Genomic DNA, 21136 nt, shown 5'->3' on the forward strand with positions numbered 1-21136 from the left:
CATGAGTTACACTGAAAAACAAAATATTTAATCTTTGTGACACTTAAATAGAATTTGCATAATAATTTGGAACACGGTATATAGTCTATGTATGTGAAATTGCAATAAACTGCAGCAAATCGCATGTTAAGACGCTGACATTCACATTCGTTTGATGCGATTTCAGGTGTGATTTCAATTCTCAGATGGTGCCGGTATAACGGGGCACTAAAGGGCCATTGATTTTTGAACTTCCATCGGCTTTTCACGCCCTTGAGAGGATCCCCGGCCCCGTACAGAGCTGACCTCATCCTACAAATGGTGTGTTTATCCCGTAGATGAGTCCCCGCAGCTCGCTGTTCCCCTCCGCCATGCCCCCTCCGCCGTGCCCCCTCAGCCGCGCCCCCTCAGCCGCGCCCCCTCAGCCGTGCCCCCTTCGCCGCGTCCCCTCCGCCGCGCCCCCCTCCGCCGTGTGTCCCCTCTGCCGTGCCCCCTCCGCCGTGTGTCCCCTCCGCCGTGCCCCCTCCACCGTGGCCCCTCCCCCGTGCCCCCTCCGCCGTGGCCCCTCCGCCACATGCCCCCTCCGCGCCGGGTGTGAAGTGACGGCTTGCTGGTCTTTCTTGTGATGGCAGCGCGGCGTACGGTGGATATCAATCGCAGAGAGACAATACGGCTGGTCTTTGTACACATGAAGGGGACCTGACTTCACCTTGTTAATCAAAGCCGTGCCCTGCAGGGAGATCCCCCCCCCCCCACCACCCACCATATTCCCCCAAGGTGACCTCATCCCAGCCAGTCTGGAGGTTTCATCTCCTCCACCAATGACTGAAGGAGGAAAACTGAACCCACTCATCCTGAGATCATCCCAGAGCTCCGCCGCACTCCTCCCCGCCTGACACACACTGAACAGACTCACCACCCAAATAAGGGAAAGACCTACACAGTCCTATGTACATTGTGATCATAGCAGAGCCGCCATCATCATATACTGACATGGGACACGTGATTATAGTATGCCTTCTCTGGGCTCTCCTGCATAGAGAAGAACAGAGACCCAGTGAGTATAAAATAACATATAATGAAAAAGGAAAGGTTTGTTTTTGTTATATATAATAGTATTATTAATATGCTGAGGCCCCTCCCACCAGCCATGAGCTGCCTGCATTGCATAGAAAAGAACAGAGACCCAGTGATGAGATCACTGAGTATGACATAACATATATAATGAAGGACAGGATAGATAGATAGATAGATAGATAGATATAATTTTATGAATATGTTGATGAGGCCCCTCCCACCAGCCATGACCTGTCTGCATTGCATAGAGAAGGGCAGAGACCCAGTAATGACATCACTGGGATGTAAAATAAGGTATATGATAAACCTAGAATGGTTTTATTTGAATTCCTCATGTTGCCGGCAGGGAAGGGGAGAACCAGGAAAGACAGAACATAAGCAGATGAAACTTGAAGCTTGAAATCAACCAGTCAGCAAACATCTTCATTTCTTCCCTAACCCCAAACTGAGATAAGCAGATGTGAGGCAGGGTGCTGTGAGGTTTTCAGGAAGCTACATCCGGCCCCTCCCACCGGCCATGAACTGCCTGCATTGCATAGAGAAGCACAGAGACCCAGTGATGGTCCTAAATAAAGTGTGTAATGAAGACACTGGGGGATGGGGGAACCAGGGAAGCAGTGGGCTGGCTCTTGGGAGGAGTTATGCAAATGTCATAATGCCTTGCTGGGTAGATGTCAGCCTGGAGGAGTGGGCGTTCCTAGGCAGGCTGTATTGGCATGAAGACCACCTTACCTATCGCCCACTTGTGATGCTGAGCCTCTGTCATTGAAAGGGGCGGGGCCAGGGGCAGTCAGGCTGGGGAGGAAAGGGTTAGATGACGCTGGGCATCCTACAGACCGGAAACGAGGCGGGCTCTATTATCTGACTTGCTGCAGCTTCTACTGCACATGATGAGAAGCTCACAGTGTGCAGAGTAAGACATTTCCATACAAGAGGCAGTACAACGGTGCAAGACTGAGGGGAAGGCTGGGGTTCAGGTAACACCTACCTGGCAGACAACTGTCACTTCCTCGGTTTATTTGGATGTTTCATTGTCTCTGGGCTTAGATCTGACTGTTGTGTTACTGTATCCTTCAATGACACCCGCTGCCTGTGGGTGTCATGTGTTCTGAGAAGGGGGAGGGGGGTGAATATATTTGCAGTCATTCCCTTTACCAGAATGGGTGTGGCAGGGAATTCGGGGATGTGCCAGTTGTCAGTATGTCAGTATGCCACCCCCATGCCTGGCTCACACCTGGAGCTGAGTAATCGGTGATGCATGTTGGCAGAGCCCTGAGTCAGATCCTGCAACACTGACACCAAGCCATGATTCTTGTAGTGCAGCACTGACACCGTACCATGATTCCTGTAGTGCAGCACTGACACCAAGCCATGATTCCTGTAGTGCAGCACTGACACCGTGCCATGATTCTTGTAGTGCAGCACTGACACCGTGCCATGATTCTTGTAGTGCAGCTCTGACACCGTGCCATGATTCCTGTAGTGCAGCACTGACACCAAGCCATGATTCCTGTAGTGCAGCACTGACACCGTGCCATGATTCCTGTAGTGCAGCACTGACACCAAGCCATGATTCCTGTAGTGCAGCACTGACACCGTGCCATGATTCCTGTAGTGCAGCACTGACACCGTGCCATGATTCTTGTAGTGCAGCACTGACACCGTGCCATGATTCCTGTAGTGCAGCACTGACACCAAGCCATGATTCCTGTAGTGCAGCACTGACACCGTGCCATGATTCCTGTAGTGCAGCACTGACACCGTGCCATGATTCCTGTAGTGCAGCACTGACACCAAGCCATGATTCCTGTAGTGCAGCACTGACACCGTACCATGATTCCTGTAGTGCAGCACTGACACCAAGCCATGATTCCTGTAGTGCAGCACTGACACCGTGCCATGATTCTTGTAGTGCAGCTCTGACACCGTGCCATGATTCCTGTAGTGCAGCACTGACACCAAGCCATGATTCCTGTAGTGCAGCACTGACACCGTGCCATGATTCTTGTAGTGCAGCACTGACACCGTGCCATGATTCCTGTAGTGCAGCACTGACACCAAGCCATGATTCCTGTAGTGCAGCACTGACACCGTGCCATGATTCCTGTAGTGCAGCACTGACACCGTGCCATGATTCCTGTAGTGCAGCACTGACACCGTGCCATGATTCCTGTAGTGCAGCACTGACACCGTGCCATGATTCTTGTAGTGCAGCACTGACACCGTGCCATGATTCTTGTAGTGCAGCACTGACACCGTGCCATGATTCCTGTAGTGCAGCTCTGACACCGTGCCATGATTCTTGTAGTGCAGCTCTGACACCGTGCCATGATTCTTGTAGTGCAGCACTGACACCATGCCATGATTCTTGTAGTGCAGCACTGACACCGTGCCATGATTCCTGTAGTGCAGCACTGACACCATGCCATGATTCTTGTAGTGCAGCACTGACACTGTGCTATGATTCCTGTAGTGCAGCACTGACACCATGCCCCATGATTCTTGTAGTGCTGCAGCCGAGGTAAGTCCATTGGGCAGAATTGAGCACATATTGACTCTCCCGACACAGCGACTGCTCCCTGCAATGATGCGGAGACAGGACATCGCCTCCTACTGGGGGGTCACCGCCTGGCACTTTCCACTTCCGTTAAAGGGGAACTCCGGGCAGATATATTCATCGATCGTTCGGTAAAGGGAGTTTTTATTCTCAGCTGTGTAGTACCTGAACTGGACCTGGTATCGGCCTTTTGGAGACCCTGTACAGCAGAGCTCAGACTGGGAGAGGGGAAAGGAGTAGGAGCCAATCAGGGAACAGGGAAAGCAGCCGATCAGTTGTGCTACAGTTCTCATATGCTAATCATAAGCGTCAGGCATTAGGGACCATGAGGTACATCTGAGCGTGGGCATTAGGAGGGCGGACTGTGGCCATTGGGAGTAGAAAATTCTCCAAAATCAATGTGGATAATGGTTCAGGCTTGGAGGTCAGTGGGAGTAAAAAAAAGTACATAGCACCTGTGGTCATTAGGGAGGAGAAACAGTGCCCTATAATTGGTGTCAGTGGGAGGAATAGTGCCCCATCATTGGTGTCAGTGGGAGGAATATTGCCTCATTATTGGTGTCAGTGAGAGGAATAGTGCCCCATCATTGGTGTCAGTGGGAGGAATAGTGCCCCATCATTGGTGTCAGTGGGAGGAATAGTGCCCAATCATTGGTGTCAGTGGGAGGAATAGTGCCCCATTATTGGTGTCAGTCAGAGGAATAGTACCTCATTATTGGTGTCAGTGAGAGGAATAGTGCCCCATCATTGGTGTCAGTAGGAGGAATAGTGCCCCATCATTGGTGTCAGTGGGAGGAATAGTGCCCCATCATTGGTATCAGTGGGAGGAATAGTGCCCCATCATTGGTGTCAGTAGGAGGAATAGTGCCCCATCATTGGTGTCAGTGGAAGGAATAGTGTCCCATCATTGGTGTCAGTGGAAGGAAGGAATAGTGCCCCATCATTGGTGTCAGTAGGAGGAATAGTGTCCCATCATTGGTGTCAGTAGGAGGAATAGTGTCCCATCATTGGTATCAGTGGGAGGAATAGTGCCCCATCATTGGTGTCAGTGGGAGGAATAGTGTCCCATCATTGGTGTCAGTGGGAGGAAGGAATAGTGTCCCATCATTGGTGTCAGTGGGAGGAATAGTGTCCCATCATTGGTGTCAGTGGGAGGAATAGTGCCCAATCATTGGTGTCAGTGGGAGGAATAGTGCCCCATTATTGGTGTCAGTCAGAGGAATAGTACCTCATTATTGGTGTCAGTGAGAGGAATAGTGCCCCATCATTGGTGTCAGTAGGAGGAATAGTGCCCCATCATTGGTGTCAGTGGGAGGAATAGTGCCCCATCATTGGTGTCAGTGGGAGGAATAGTGCCCCATCATTGGTATCAGTGGGAGGAATAGTGCCCCATCATTGGTGTCAGTAGGAGGAATAGTGCCCCATCATTGGTGTCAGTGGAAGGAATAGTGCCCCATCATTGGTGTCAGTGGAAGGAAGGAATAGTGCCCCATCATTGGTGTCAGTAGGAGGAATAGTGTCCCATCATTGGTGTCAGTAGGAGGAATAGTGTCCCATCATTGGTATCAGTGGGAGGAATAGTGCCCCATCATTGGTGTCAGTGGGAGGAATAGTGTCCCATCATTGGTGTCAGTGGGAGGAAGGAATAGTGTCCCATCATTGGTGTCAGTGGGAGGAATAGTGTCCCATCATTGGTGTCAGTGGGAGGAATAGTGTCCCATCATTGGTGTCAGTGGGAGGAATAGTGCCCCATCATTGGTGTCAGTGGGAGGAATAGTGCCCCATCATTGGTATCAGTGGGAGGAATAGTGCCCCATCATTGGTGTCAGTGGGAGGAATAGTGCCCCATCATTGGTGTCAGTAGGAGGAATAGTGTCCCATCATTGGTGTCAGTGGGAGGAAGGAATAGTGTCCCATCATTGGTGTCAGTGGGAGGAATAGTGTCCCATCATTGGTGTCAGTGGGAGGAAGGAATAGTGTCCCATCATTGGTGTCAGTGGGAGGAAGGAATAGTGTCCCATCATTGGTGTCAGTGGGAGGAATAGTGCCCCATTGTTGGTGTCAGTAGGAGGAATAGTGCCCCATCATTGGTGTCACTGGGAGTTATAGTGCCACAATGGCCTGATAAAGGCTAGCAAAGGGCTGCATCAGGCCCTCACAGTTTGGAGAACACTGGTGTACAGCAATGACACAGACTGGAAGGACGCCTCCACTATCTGTGCAGCATTACCCTGAATCAGTCATAATTGTCCAGCATGCTGGGAAATGTCTGTATGTGATGCCCAGGGTGGGGCAGTTAATGTGGCATCAGAAAGACAAACTTTAACCCTGTCCCTGTAGAGATGAGTGGATCAGTAAGCTATGGCCCCTTTGACACCTCTAGCAGAATGCATAGCTCTGCACTTCCTGTGGCCTCCATGGTGTCACCTGCCTCCTCTCTGTAACCCTCCATCAGGACGTTTCATATCCTCAAATCACAGCCTGAGCTCCGCACCTGAAACCACCCACTTCCTATAGAACCACTTTTACTTCTTCTTCCAGCCAATTATAAAGCACTTTTGACCCCGGCATGGTCTACTGGCCGTCGGCTTACAGGGCCCATTTGTAGGACTTATGGGGGCCACAAATGTTCTGTCCCGATTTCAATCTGCTGTTCAGGGATTTGGGATTTTTTTTTTTGGATAAAGGGGGAAAATTGGTTAGCACTTCCGCCTGGCAGTACTCGGGTCGTTGGTTCGAATCCCAACCACAGCACCACCTGCATGCAGTTTGCATGTTCTCCCTGTGCCTGCGTGGGTTTCCTCCAGGTACTCCGGTTTCCTCCCACACTCCAAAGACATGCTGGTAGGTGAATTGGATCCTGTCTAAATTGTCCCTAGTATGTGTATGTATGAATGTGAGTTAGGGACCTTAGATTGTACGCCCCTTGAGGGTTAGGGACTGATGTGAATGTACAATATATATGTAAAGTGCTGCGTAAACTGACGGCGCTATATAAGTACCTGAAATAAATAAATACATTTCTGCCATGTTTTTATTTCGGTGACCCCAGTGGGGAGATTTTCCTTCACTTCCTGTCTCTGTGACACCGGTAAATGAAATGGCAGGTGTGGGTGTCACTGGGACCAGAAAGCGCAGGCAGCAGATACATTGTCAGGTCTATTGCTTCCCCATTGGAATGACTTCATTTCCTGTGTCCCCATAGGAGAGATTTAAAGCCTTCCCATCAGCCTTGCACAGTTGTAGCGGCTCCTCTCCTGGACTGAGATTGCTTACTCTGATTTCACTGCACACTGTGAGCACCTCAGGTCACCTCATTTCCTGGATGACGATCATCCAGCATCATTTCGCACTTTGCTCCCCGGCCTGTCTGTGGACTGCGTCTTTCACTCATTTACTTTCAGTTATGTCAATCATGAAGTCTCAGCATGATGTGGGTCCTGCTTAGGGTGGTCCCGTTTTCAGGTTGCCCCTCCTACTAGCCTTGATCTGTCTGCTTTGCCTAGAGAAGCAAAGAGACCCAGTGAGGACATAAAATTAGGTATGTAGTGAAAATGTAAAAGCTTTTATGTGAATCCAGCCTTTTATGCCCTCTATTCTTCCGTCCGGCCCACTGCTCCAGGCGACAGACATTATTATCCCAGCTGTTTGGAATAATCACTGAGCTGTTGGCTGCAGGGGACATGAAAGCAGCGGGGATTGTGAAATCCTCTGATTCTGGGATTTGTACTGGTGAGTAATGGTGCTTGGAATGGTGTCCTGAGGTCAGCATTGCTATTCATCACCTACTGAGGGTGTCAGTGCCCAGCATTGTGTGTCAAATCCTCCAACCATTGGCTGCACTACTCTCCTCTATGGAATGCAATGAGTCCTCTACACCTCCAGGGGGGGCTCTCCACTGCTTTATCTGCATGGCACTACTGCCATCTAGTGACAGAAAAGGAATATGACAGCTTAACAATCATTCCAATGGTAAAGAGCACCTGTAATGTAGCACCTGAGCATTGCATTTTTCAGCATTTTTTCAGGTGTTTTGTTGCACATTTGTACGTGCGTTGTTTTGTACAGCGTTTTTGAGCTTTGGTGGATTTTTTAGTAGCCAATAGAGAAAAATATAATTTGTTAGTATTATTTATTTATTTATTGTTAGAATTAGGGGTTGGAATTAGGGTCAGGTATTAGGGTTAGGGATTAAGTTTAGGGTTGGGAGTTAGAGTTAGGGGTTAGGTGTTTGAGTTAATATTTTATTTATTTTCCTCTTATTATTTATTTATTTATATTTTGTTAGGGTTAGGGTGTTTATTTTTTTATTATGATTATTATTTTTATTATTCTTATTAATAATAATAATAATTATATTTATTTTTTAGGGTTAGCAGGTTAAGGTTACGGGCTAATTATTATTTGTTTATTATTACATATTTTTTCTTTTTATTTATTATTTATTCTTGATTGTTTTGATTCATTTTTATATTTTATTTTTTTAGCTTTTTTTTATTCATTTATTATTTATTAATTGATTTATTATTATTATTATTATTATTATTATTATTATTATTATTAATAATAATAATAATAATAATAATTTTTTTAGGGTTAGGAAGTTAAGGTTAGGGGCTAATAATTATTATTTTTTTTATTATTACATATTTTTTCTATTTATTTATTATTTATTCTTGATTGTTTTGATTTATTTTTGTATTTATTTTATTTTTTTAGCTTTTATTTATTCATTTATTATTATTGTTTATTAATTTATTTAATATTATTTTTTTTTTTTTTTAGGGTTAGGAAGTTAAGGTTAGGGGCTAATAATTATTTTTTTTATTTATTACATATTTTTTCTATTTATTTATTATTTATTCTTGATTGTTTTGATTTATTTTTGTATTTATTTAATTTTTTTAGCTTTTATTTATTCATTTAGTATTATTATTTATTTATTCATTTATTTATTATTATTATTTTCTTTTTTTTAGGGTTAGGAAGTTAAGGTTAGGGGCTAATAATTATTATTTTTTTTATTATTACATATTTTTTATATTTATTTATTATTTATTCTTGATTGTTTTGATTTATGTGTGTTTTGATAATGTGTGTTACGTGTTTTTTCTGATATTATTGTTACAGCAGCACTACACTTGATTTATATTATCTTCATTTCTATAATGCAGATAAACCAAGGGATACACACATGGGGCATATTTACCCCCCCGTTCACATCAAAGCCGAATTAAAAATCATGAGACTTACAGTGAAGTCGCACAATTAAAAAATTGGGCGACCTGTCAATTTCAGTTGTGTACACAGATGTCTATGCAAATCGCAACAAAAGTAGTGCATGCACTAATTTAGAAATCGGTGCGGATCCGTCCAAGTCAGAACGGCACCAATATGACTGCTCTAATAGAGGACAATAGAGTGTGACTTGGCATACGATTTGGAAGTCCCCTGGCATGCAAATGACATGCCAAGTCGCACTCGATGTGACCGGGGTGTTAGAGCCCAATCACACTTGTGCATCTTGTGATGCGACTTTGTGGTCCAAAGTCACATGACAAGTCGCCCCCCCATGTTTCCCAATGGGTACCATTCATATCTGTGCAACTTCAAAGTAGTTCAGGCCAGGGGTGGACTGACAACTCATGGGGCCCCCAGGCAATAGGGGATCATGGGGCCCCTGTGTCCTTGCCAAAACTCAAACCACACCTAAAAAAGCCTATGAAAGGTACCAGGGGCATCTCATGGGGCCCCCTACTGATCCCGTGCCCTCAGGCAGTGCCCGAGTTCCCAAATGGTCAGTCCGCCCCTGGTTCCGGCACTACTTTGGTATGACTTTCTTACAACTTGAGTGCCATAGACTGCAATGAAAACCCTCAAAAGTCGTATGAAAGTTACACCTGAATGTTATACATGCAACAGTTGTCCGTTATCATTAATGAAAGCCGAAGTCGCATCCAAGTTGCCCCCATCCAAAGTTGCGTCAGAGTTGCATCAAAGTTGCATAAGGCTCCGTTCACATCAAATCCAATTTTGAAATCATGCAACTCACAGTGAATTCATTGCGATTTGCAAGACATCTGATACAGATCTCTATGCAAATCGCAACAAAAGTAGTACATGTACTACTTTTGAAATCGGTGCCGGTGACTTTTTGGTCGGAACCGGTCCGACATGACCGCTCTGATAGCGGATGATAGGGTGCAACTTGGCATGCAATTTGCAAGTCTCAGGGCATGCAAACTCCATGCCAAGTAGCATCCAGTGTGAACCAGCGCTTAAAGTTGCACCAAAGTTGCACTCTGAAGTCGTGCAACTTTGGAGTCATACTAGTGTGAACGGAGCCTTGTAACGCAGAGAATCTAACATTCAGCCAACATTCTCTGCAGGAGAATCTTCCAGGTCCAGGTGTTTTAAATGACAGCAATTGATTCTCCACCAGAGGACGATCAGTGAACGCCACATTCACTGCTCTATAAACAGACCCCAGTAGTAAGATCACAGAATAAATGGGTGTCAGGTGTGTGACAGATAAGTGTGTCATTCATCTCCTGAGCCTGGTCCGGTGTCAGTGACCCCCAGCACAGCCGTCACCTCATCTCCTCTCTATCTCCTGTAACCGACTTGTTTGCTTTTCTTCCTGCAGATACCAGACAAGTGCAGACATCTCCCTCCTGGTCCTATGACCAGTCCTATCAGTACCTTGGGTCCATCGCCACCCCATCCGTGCACCCAGCTACGCCCATCTCACCAGGACGAGCCAGTGGCATGTCTTCGCTCAGCGCAGAGATCTCCAGCCGATTATCAGGTAGGATCCCGGGATTACCATACTCTGCTTAAAGGGGAACACATATCACAGCCAGGCAGAGAGCAGTTTCAAAAGAAGAGCCTGGTAGGGACATTCCCTTACCTCTGTAAATAGTAGTCACCGATTCAGGTTTATGGAACGTTTTCACCAGTTTAAATTTCCCATCAGACTGGCAGCGGGAGTACCTGCACTGGCTGCTGAATGGGAGAGAAGGGGCATTGCAGGGGGCATTGCAGGGGGGCAGTGACATTAATTATGGTCTCAGAGATTGGGCATCTGGGGGCCCCCTTGCTAAAGGGGGCTTCCAGATTCCAATAATCTAACCACCCGCAGACAATCGCAACCACAGCCCTCAACATGAGGACAAGGTGCTTTGGGGGCAGGAGCCCCCCTCCTCAAAGCACCCCCCCATGTTGAGGGCATGTGGCCTGGTATGGTTCAGGGAGGGGAGGCGCTCGCTCGTTCCCCCCATGTTGAGGGCATGTGGCCTGGTATGGTTCAGGAGGGGGGGGCGCTAGCTTGTTCCCCCCCATGTTGAGGGCATGTAGCCTGGTATGGTTCTGAAGGGGGGGGCGCTTGCTCGTTCCCCCCCATGTTGAGGGCATGGTTACCTGGTATGGTTGAGGAGGGGGGGGGGGAGGTCGCTCGTTCCCCCCCATGTTGAGGGTATGTGGCTTGGTATGGTTCAGAAGGGGGGGGCACTCGCTCGTTCCCCTCCATGTTGAGGGCATGTGGCTTGGTATGGTTCAGGAGGGGGGGCGCTCGCTTGTTCCCCCCCATGTTGAGGGCATGTGGCCTGGTATGGTTCAGAAGGGGGGGGGGGGCGCTCGCTCGTTCCCCCCCCCCCCTTTCTTGACCTGCTGAGTTGCATGCTCGGATAAGGGTCTGGTATGGATTTCGGGGGGGACCCCACACCATTTTTTATTTATTTTTTTGGCATAGGGGTTCCCCTCAAAATCCATACCAGACTCGAAGGGCTTGGCATGGATGGAGGAGGGGGGCCCCACACCATTTTTTTATTATTTTTTTAATTGCCGGCAGTTCTTTCTGTTATTCAGCTGTCAGTAGGGAACCCCGCCACACCTTCCCACATGTGCAGTGCGTTTTTGGAGCGGTTTTAAGCGTTTTTGGAGCGTTTTTGAGGCAGTTACCATTCATGTCAATGGGAAGAGGCGTTTTTGAGGCATTTTTTTTAACTCCCCAAACATGCATCAAAGATGCTGCAAGCAGGTGTTTTTACACGGCACCGCAAGCGCAACGCCTCAGTGGGAAAACATACATAGATATACATTCACATACACAGGGAAGCAGTTTTCTTGAGCTTTTCAGGTATTTTTTTTTTAACGCAAAAACGCTTCAAAAATTCCTTAGTGTGGAAGTAGCCAAAGGCTGCAAACTGTACAGCAACTTCACAGCATAAAACAAACAAAATATCTGTTCATCCGAGCCACTGACTAACCTCGGGTCAAATCCTCAATATCAGGATGCCCTCATGGGTTCCCCAATGCAAGCAGGCAGCTCTGGTACCTTTTTAGTGTTTGGTCCGCAGTCGGCCTTTTCACCCAGCAGCAGATTCCCACAGCAAAAAGTGAGAGAGAGAACCCTGAGCATCAGTCAGCTCACATATTTACTGTATATAGACCTGTGGACAGCTGAGACTAATAATGAGGTCTGGCTACTGGATAAGATGAGGCTTCGTTCACATTAAATCCGGTTTTGAAATCGTGCGACTTACAGCGAAGTCGCGCAATTTCAAAATCGGGTGAGATGCTGATTTCCTTGCGATTTGCAAGACATCTGACACAGGTGTCTATGCAAACCGCAACAAAAGTAGTACATGTACTACTGTAGAAATCAGTGCGGCTCCGACCAAGCCAAGAATCACACCGATATGACCGCTCTGATAGCGGGCAATAGGGTGCGACTTGGCCCTGCGATTTCGCAGGGCTTGCATATGGCATGCCAAGTCGCATCCAGTGTGAACCAGCCCTTAGGAACGGAGGATTTATCACAGCCAAAGTTCTACAAAGCCTCCAGGCTCCTGGACCCAGAACACAACCTCCTGAAATTCTGAGCCAAAAAATAATTTCTCACCAGGAGTAGGTGATAAAGCTTGGTGACGCATACACATTGCCAGGCTGAACGCGTTTGTTTTATTTAAAGTTTCAAAGTTTATACATTAAATATTTTTAAACACTATTTTAATAATACCTATTGACTAATAAACATTCATTACAGGAATTATCTATCGCACACTGCTTGCAATTTATACTGGGCTTTCTCATAGGAAAGCCCAGCACCACCACCATACTTTTTTCAGGGTTTTAACACTCTTTATATAATACTTTTTGACTAATAAACATCCATTACAGGGCATATAGCACACTGCCTGCAAATTTTACTGGGCTTTCTCATAGGAAAGCCCAGCACCACCGCCATACTTTTTGTCAGGCTTTTAACACTCTTTTTATATAATACCTTTTGACTAATAAACATTCATTACAGAGCATATAGCACACTGCTTGTAAACTTTACTGGGCTTTCTCATAGGAAAGCCCAGCACCACCACCAAGCTTTTTGTCAGGTTTTAAACACTTTTTATATAATACCTTTTGAATAATAAACATCCATTACAGAGCATATAGCACACTGCCTGCTAATTATACTGGACTTTCTCATAGGAAAGCCCAACACCACCACCATGCTTTTTTCAGGCTTTTAACACTCTTTTTATATAATACCTTTTGACTAATAAACATTCATTACAGAGCATATAGCACACTGCTTGTAAACTTTACTGGGCTTTCTCATAGGAAAGCCCAGCACCACCGCCATACTTTTTGTCAGGCTTTTAACACTCTTTTTATATAATACCTTTTGACTAATAAACATCCATTACAGGGCATATAGCACACTGCCCGCAAATTTTACTGGGCTTTCTCATAGGAAAGCCCAGCACCACCACCATACTTTTTGTCAGGCTTTTAACACTCTTTATATAATACCGTTTGACTAATAAACATCCATTGCAGGGCATATAGCACACTGCTTGCAAACTTTACTGGGCTTTCTCACAGGAGAGCCCAGTTCCACCACCATACTTTTTGTCAGGTTTTAAACACTTTTTATATATACCTTTTGACTAATAAACATTCATTCCAGGGCATATAGAACACTGCCTGCAAATTATACTGGACTTTCTCATAGGAAAGCCCAGCACCACCACCATACTTTTTGTCTTTAAACACTCTTTCTATAACACCTTTTGACTAAGAAACATTTATTACAGGACATACCTATAGCACACTGCTTGCAGTTTGTACTGGGCTTTCTCTTAGGAAAGCCCAGCATCACCACCATACATTTTGTCAGGCTTGGTTAGGAACTTTAGGGAAGAGGAGTTGTCAAGTCTGTTCTTAGCACTACTTTTTAGAGATGCACTCACACTTCTGCCTTTTTTATGTGTCTTAATGCATGATGAGATAAGTATCATTCTGCATTTTTAAATTTTATATTTGATTACATTTTTTATTTCATTTTTACTTTTGTAATTTAATTACATTTTTAATTTGCTAAAATGTTGTGAGCAGGGGCAGACTGACCATTTGGAAACTCGGGCACTGCCCGAGGGCCCGGGGTCAGTAGGGGGCCCCATGAGATGCCCCTGGTACCTTTTTCATAGGCTTTTTTGAGATTGGGCAAGGACACAGGGGCCCCATGATCCCCTATTGCCCAGGGGCCCCATGAGTTGTCAGTCTGCCCCTGATTATGAGCAATGTTCTTAACTAAATTTCCTGAAAATAGGTGAACACATAAGATGCATAAAACACACATTTTATATAAGGTAAAAAAAAACATTTTTGGTTTCCTTTACAAACGTAGGGCATGTAAAACACATAAAACACAATAAAAAGAACGCACTGCACTGTGTGTAAAATACGTTTAAAATGCATATATAAATGTATGCAGAGACGCACATATATTTTCCAGCAAAGAGGTGTATATGCCACCTTACTGCGCCACCTGCTGGTTGCAGATGGGAAACATGGAAAACTCACATGCAAGCTTTTTGATACTAGTCTACATTGATTATCTCTTGAAATCCCTGACTACACCAGGAGATGAGGAGCACAGGCTGAAAAAGCTTCTATACCAGACATACGGCACACCTTGTCTGGGCAATGTGTCTTACCTGGGGCTTGTTTGTGTTCTGCAACCTGCGCTCTGTGTGTGTGGCTGCCAAGCGGTGCATTGACAGGCGGCTTTCATTAGTTCTGTACTGATGACTCCATTAAGAGGGAGGTTTATCAGTTGAGAAGATCTTTTTGCTCTTCCAGGAACTCAGTGACAGCGCTGAAGCTCCGGCTTTGGCTTTGTCGCCGCTTGGCTGACGGTCTCACCATGGTGGCTGCATTTACGTAACTCTGCAAGCCAGACAGGGATGAAGTCATTACTGTTTGTCTTAATGATTTGTCTGCTGAATATTTGCTGTTCATGAAAGAGATCCCAGGCCAGGGGAAGGTGTCAGGTGAAATGATGCGTCTGCTCCTGGAGAATATTAAAGGGATGACATATGGATGGAGTCATGTGACCAAAGTATCACACCAGTTGTGAATTCTATGTTTGATTAGGTATTGATTATACACAGCTGGTTAAAGTTATAAATGGCCACCAAAAATACATATATAGGGGTCTGCCTTTCCTTCCATTTATATATATTTTTTTCAAATTCTTTATTTATAACAACTGAACAGCAGGTGGCAAGTAGGCTGAATGTACAACCAATATAAACATATTAACACATTTATATTTTTTTACATTTATATTTAACCAATCCTGTGATCCACATACTCCTGCCTGGCCAGGTTCCTGACACACTTTCTGTTGGTTATAAGTTAGAGAAGACACTAGTAGCTTGTGATGAGGCAGAACTTGGTTTACTTGTGTGGCTTAAGTTGCAAACATACAAAACATTTCAGTAATCAGTAACAGCAGACATCTTGGTTATAAAGAGAGAGAGAGAGGAAGAGAGAGAACCAACAAGTTTTTCAGATATGCACAACTGATAACCTTAGTGTACAGTGCCATCTACTGGTCAAGTGATATTAACACACAATACTGTATATAGTACATGCTGTTGCATTCCCAACACTTTCCTCCTCTGCAGTTTAGCAGTGCAGCTTGGTCAAGGACCTGCCCCAGCCTGTGATTGAACAGTGAAGCAGCAGCATCCCATCATATTTATTAAAGTGGTATTAAACCCAAAAGCAAACATTTATTATTTTGCAGCTTACCTATTCTTAGATGTGATAGCTGTATTCATTTTTTTTTTTTTTTAGTCTTTCTTCTCTTTTTGAATTTTTTTTAGTGATCTGGTCAGAAAGTCTGTTGTTTTTCAAAAGAACAAGCTCTCTTCCAGACTTATCATTTTACAGAAATGAGACATACCATTAAACATTGACAGAGGTGCTTACAATGATCAGATTTTTTTTTAATGTAAAACCTTTATTGCATAAGAAAAAAACATGTTTGCTATAACTGATTATAGAGTGTGAGCTGGAGTTTGACTTCAATCTGCTAGTGTATTTAAATGTTAGTACATCTAACATTCCCCTTCCCCTCCCTCCATTGCTGCTGTCCAAATGTGCCCCCTGTGCTCCTTCATCCAGAGTGGGGGCTACTCTAATACAGGAGGTATGTTACTGGCCAGATCACCAGGTGAAACCAGAGGAAAAAAAAAAAGAAAAACTAATGCAGCCACCACATCTAATGATTACTAAACTGCAATAGATTACATGTTTGGGTTTAATATCACTTTAAGTGTTCTGCATTATTCTTTTGTGTATTATTTCATGTTTGTAATAATGGGAACAGTAGGTTAAAATGTACAAACTTTTTTTTTGTTTTGTATTCATTAGTTATGAGGTTAGTGCCTTTGCCAGGTTTTAATTGCTGCCTGTGTCCCTGCTAGTGTCTGTGTCCCTCCTTTCCTTGAATGTGATTGGGTATTCTTTACAAAGTGAAACTTGACGCTATTTACTAAGGTCTGCAGCAACATCCCTTGCAAAGTGCACAGTCTATTTTCCGTTAGTAAATCAACCCTAAAGTGTTCAGTTTGGACACCCATTGTTTTATAAAATGTGGCTGCCCGTGTTTTAAGCTTTCCTGTCCCTTATCTGTGAATTCTTTTTGTTTCCAATCAGGAGCTTCAGACTTGACAGCGTTTAGCGACCCCCGAGTCGGAATTGATCGCCAGTTCTCCGCCCTGCCGTCCATTTCAGACCCCCGCATGCACTATCCTGGAGCGTTCACGTACACCCCATCTCCAGTAACTTCAGGAATTGGTATCGGCATGTCAGCCATGAACACTGCTACGAGGTACCATACCTACTTACCACCGCCCTACCCAGGATCTTCTCAGGCTCAAGGTGGACCTTTCCAGACCAGCTCTCCTTCGTACCACCTCTATTACGGAACACCGGCTGGATCATACCAATTCTCCATGATGTCAGGGGGAGACAGGTCACCTCCTCGCATCCTCCCTCCTTGCACTAATGCTTCCACGGGGTCCGCTCTCCTAAACCCAAACCTCCCGAACCAAAACGACGTGGTAGAAACGGAAGGAAGCCACAGCAACTCGCCAACCAACATGGGCACCACGGCACGTCTGGAGGAAGCAGTCTGGCGGCCATATTAAGGAAAAATAAGGCATCAACTATGTGACATTTACATGTGAAGTCTTTTTAGTACCGGGAGATACTGAAGAGTCTAAAAAAACTATGAATTGAGGATAGACCCAATCTCAGAATGCTGTGAAATCACCTGGCAAAGAAATAAAATTATTTAAAACGTCTATCTCATTTTTTTTTCAGCAGTACAGCTGAGCGATATGACTTTGCGGAACTTTACAGTTTTATTGTGCAGAGTTTGGAAGGACCGTCAAATTTCTGATCTCACCTGGTCATCCAAATGTATTTTTAAATTTTATTTCTATTTTTTTTTTTTTTTTAATTTAATACCTGGTCGGAAAAAAAATGAGAGGATTTAAGGCTGGGAATCTCACCCTAAATTATTTGAACAACATATGTTTTTTTTAAAAAAAAAGTTTTAAAAAAGCTTTCCATGCTTCTGTTACATTGTACACACAAACTCTTTGTAGAAAAAAAAAAAAAAAGCCGCCCATTTCTTTGTTTTACCTTTTTGGCACCTTAAGCCTTTTTTTGTGCTTTCTTCTATTGCTTTCAGGTATAATTTACATTTTTTTACATATGTTTTGCATCGTCTTTTTTAAAATGTTTTTATTTGTTAATTTTGGGCAATGACATGCAATTATTTGGTAATAACGCCCCCTTTGAGGCGTAGCTGTTTTATTTAAATATGTATTGTATTCAGGGTTGTTCATTTCCTTGTATTATCCCAGATGTACAAGAAAATTGTTTACATATTGTTGCGTGATGGGAAAATTATCTGTCCTGAATTTGTCATATTGTTGTTCCCCCAGAAGGCAGTGCTAAGACTGAATAATAAATATAGCCTGACCTGTGCAAACCTAATTGTAAGAAAAATCATGAGGAGTTGGGGGTTAAAGCAGGGATATCAATAACCAAACTATTATTTTTATTTTGTTTTCAGATAAAACAGTAATAGACAGACCAATTGCCTTATTTATTAAAGCAACGCCAACAGCAGTAAAGTTAAACAAATTGTAGAACCCCAATATAGCCAATCAAATTGCAGCTTACAGAAGTCACATTAGCTAAGAGTTAGCTTCCAGTTATTTGCTGTTGATCCCCGCACTCTGATTGTCTTTACTGTTGTTTTCAATACTTTGAAGGGCCGAAGAATTTCAAGTAACAAACTACAAGGAAGACCTTGGGTAGCCATCTTGTAAGTAACCATGGGAGTCCTTGGTGGACATGCCCTTAAAGTAAAAGCTGTCCAAACCTGAGCAACTTAAACAACAAAACAATTAAAAAAGGATTCAAAAGTATCAGTATATCCGCAGATATAGTGATGTATAGAAATGGTTGGCGTTCCACTGGCTTGGCTATATAAATGCTCTTTATTGAAGATTGTATAATACAGTCATGAACAAGGTCAACACATTTTGGCCATCAGGCCTTAGTTATGGCTAAGGCCTTATGGCTGAAACGCATTGGCTTTATGCATTACTGTATTACACGATCTTCAATAAAGAGAGTTTATATAGCCGATCCTCTGGAGCGTCAACCGTTTGTATGCATCACTTGAATATTAGAGGTTATCAGAGACCTTATGAGCTGGAAACCCGTGTCTGCAAGCTGAGGATCAATAGGTGGTAGCAGCTCTGCCTCTCCTGGTTTAGTATCTGAAGATATCAATGGCTGAATTTATATTCACCTCTTGACTTGTCCAGTAAAAGACTAGCTTGGCCCTGCCTGCTTCTGCCTACTAAGCCTCACTGTACATCCCTCAATGGATATTAGGGGACACAGAAGGTGATAGGGGGCTCTGTAGCAGATATATTTTCGATGAAAGGAATTCCCTTAATTTCCTGTCCCAGTGACACCTATCACCTAGAGAGGAAGTGAGAGGAACTCTTTCCAAGTGGGGACAGGGTAAGCAGTAATATATGCAACATCTATTCTAATCATACCCAACTACTATATTAATGTACACTCACCGGCCACTTTATTAGGTACACCTGTTTAATTGCTCGGTAACACAAATTGCTAATCAGCCAATCACATGGCAGAAACTCAATGCATTTAGACATCTAGATGTGGTGAAGACAATTTGCTGAAGTTCAAACCGAGCATCAGAATGGGGAAGGAATGGGATTTAAGTGACTTTGAACGTGGCATGGTTGTTGGTGCCAAACAGGCTGGTCTGAGTAAACTGCTTCTCTACTGGGATTTTAACGCACATCGATCTGTACGGTTTACAGAAAATGGTCAGAAAAAGAGAAAATATCCAGTGAGTGGCAGTTGGGTGGATGAAAATGCCTTGTTGATGTCAGAGGAGAATGTACAAACTAGTTGCTGCGACATTCAGATGGTAGGGTCAGAAGTTGGTAAACAACATGAAAGCATGGATCCATCCTGCCTTGTATCAATGGTTCAGGCTGGTGGTGGTGGTATAATGGTGTGGGGGAGATTTTCATGGCACTAGAAAGCTGTACCCAATAAAGTGGCTGGTGAATGTATTTAGATTGCTGTCTGTGTCCTCTTCAGGGAGATTTCCCCACATCTGAGGTGTTTCCACTTTCCAAAAGCAAAAACTTTAGACAGAGTTAGTATCAAAGGGGAAGGAAGTGATGGAAAATTTCAATGCAATGGTTTAATGCCTTTATAAGTGTCTGGAGGTTCTCATTTGTCCAGGTCATGGTATAGCTAGTAGAAGTCACATTCAGCTAGACCTGTGTAATGAAGACATTTCATAACTCATCCATGCTAGTTCTTCAGTTCTAAGAAGAAGATACCTAAGCATTTATATCCACACAGGTTGCACTGCAACGTTAGTCCAATCACCATGAAATGTGTCAAGGCAAATGTTGACTGTCCAAGAACAGAATGGGAGGTGTGACAATTGTGGAACCAATTACATAATCCCATCCTTGGGGTCATGAAGTCTGTATTTGCATTAATCCTTCAATTTACATGGCTGAAGGTTAAAATTGTCAAATTGCTGGGGTAGAGATTTTGAAACTTCACTGTTTGTGGAAGGCAGATTGTGTTGTAGACCCCCACCATTGTTCTTGGGATGGTTGTTCCAGTTTGACTTGGATGGACTCATTCATACCTTCTGCAAACCATATGTCACTGGCCTTGAAAGAATGTCTTTTGCACAATCAACATCTGCCCTGACACATTCCATGGAATTTGGATTAGGGTGTCTGTGCTACCTGTGTGGATATAAATTCTGGGGTATCCTCCTGACACTCATTAGCACTGAAGAAGTGACCTGGCTAAGCTTCGAGACACCTTAAATAATACAAAGCATGCCCAATTAAATAGTCTTTCAATATGGAACATTTTGGATGCAAAAAAGGGATTATAAAAAATGGCTTCATTTTAATGGCATGACGTGATAACATTTGAATTTACACCAGGAAGGATGGAGTAACCATCTAATGCAGGGGTCTCCAAACTTTGTAAACAAAGGGCTAGTTTACTGTCTTCCAAACTTTAGGAGGGCTGGACTGTGGGCAGTTGGAGTAGAAAATGCCCTAGCATCAGTGGGAGTCCACTATGTCTCAGGCTTGATGGTTAATGGGATTTACAAAATTACATAGTGCCTATGGTCAGCAGGAGGAGGAAAAGTGCCCCATCATGGGTGTAAGTGGGAGGAATAGTGCCCCATCATGGGTGTCAGTGGGAGGAATAGTGCCCCATCATGGGTGCCAGTGGGAGGAATAGTGCCCCATCATGGGTGTCAGTGGGAGGAGTAGTGCCCCATCGTTGGTGTCAGTGGGAGGAATAGTGCCCAATCATGGGTTTCACAGGGAGGAATAATGGCCCATTGTTGGTGTCAGTAGCAGGAATTGTGCCAGAAAGGCAAGCAAAGGGCCAAAGTTTGGAGACCAGCAAGCTAGTATATAAATTATTAAGGCAGAAAACAAGGTATCCAGGTTGATCCACTGAGTAGGTAGATGTAACATAACATACCCCAACATCCATTGCTTTCTTCAGTAAGCTCAGGCAATCCGTCAAGCATGGTCCTATAGATCTTACTGG

At 44.3% G+C, this 21136-nt stretch overlaps 1 protein-coding gene across 1 annotated transcript in view; it reads left to right on the forward strand.

Moving 5' to 3' along the window:
* The window catches only part of RUNX1 (RUNX family transcription factor 1), a 169414-nt gene extending 151445 nt beyond the window's left edge, over positions 1–17969 (forward strand). Inside the window, exons 5-6 of the mRNA XM_089677935.1 lie at positions 10260–10421; positions 16625–17969. Coding sequence (XP_089534061.1) covers positions 10260–10421; positions 16625–17118 — 656 coding nt within the window. The 3' untranslated portion in view covers positions 17119–17969. The remainder of the gene's footprint in view (positions 1–10259; positions 10422–16624) is intronic.
* Positions 17970–21136: the final 3167 nt, after the last annotated feature.

Source organism: Staurois parvus, unplaced genomic scaffold, assembly GCF_062004578.1.
Source record: "Staurois parvus isolate SC_StPar_1 unplaced genomic scaffold, SC_StPar_1.0 ptg000195l, whole genome shotgun sequence".
Taxonomy (NCBI): domain Eukaryota; kingdom Metazoa; phylum Chordata; class Amphibia; order Anura; family Ranidae; genus Staurois; species Staurois parvus.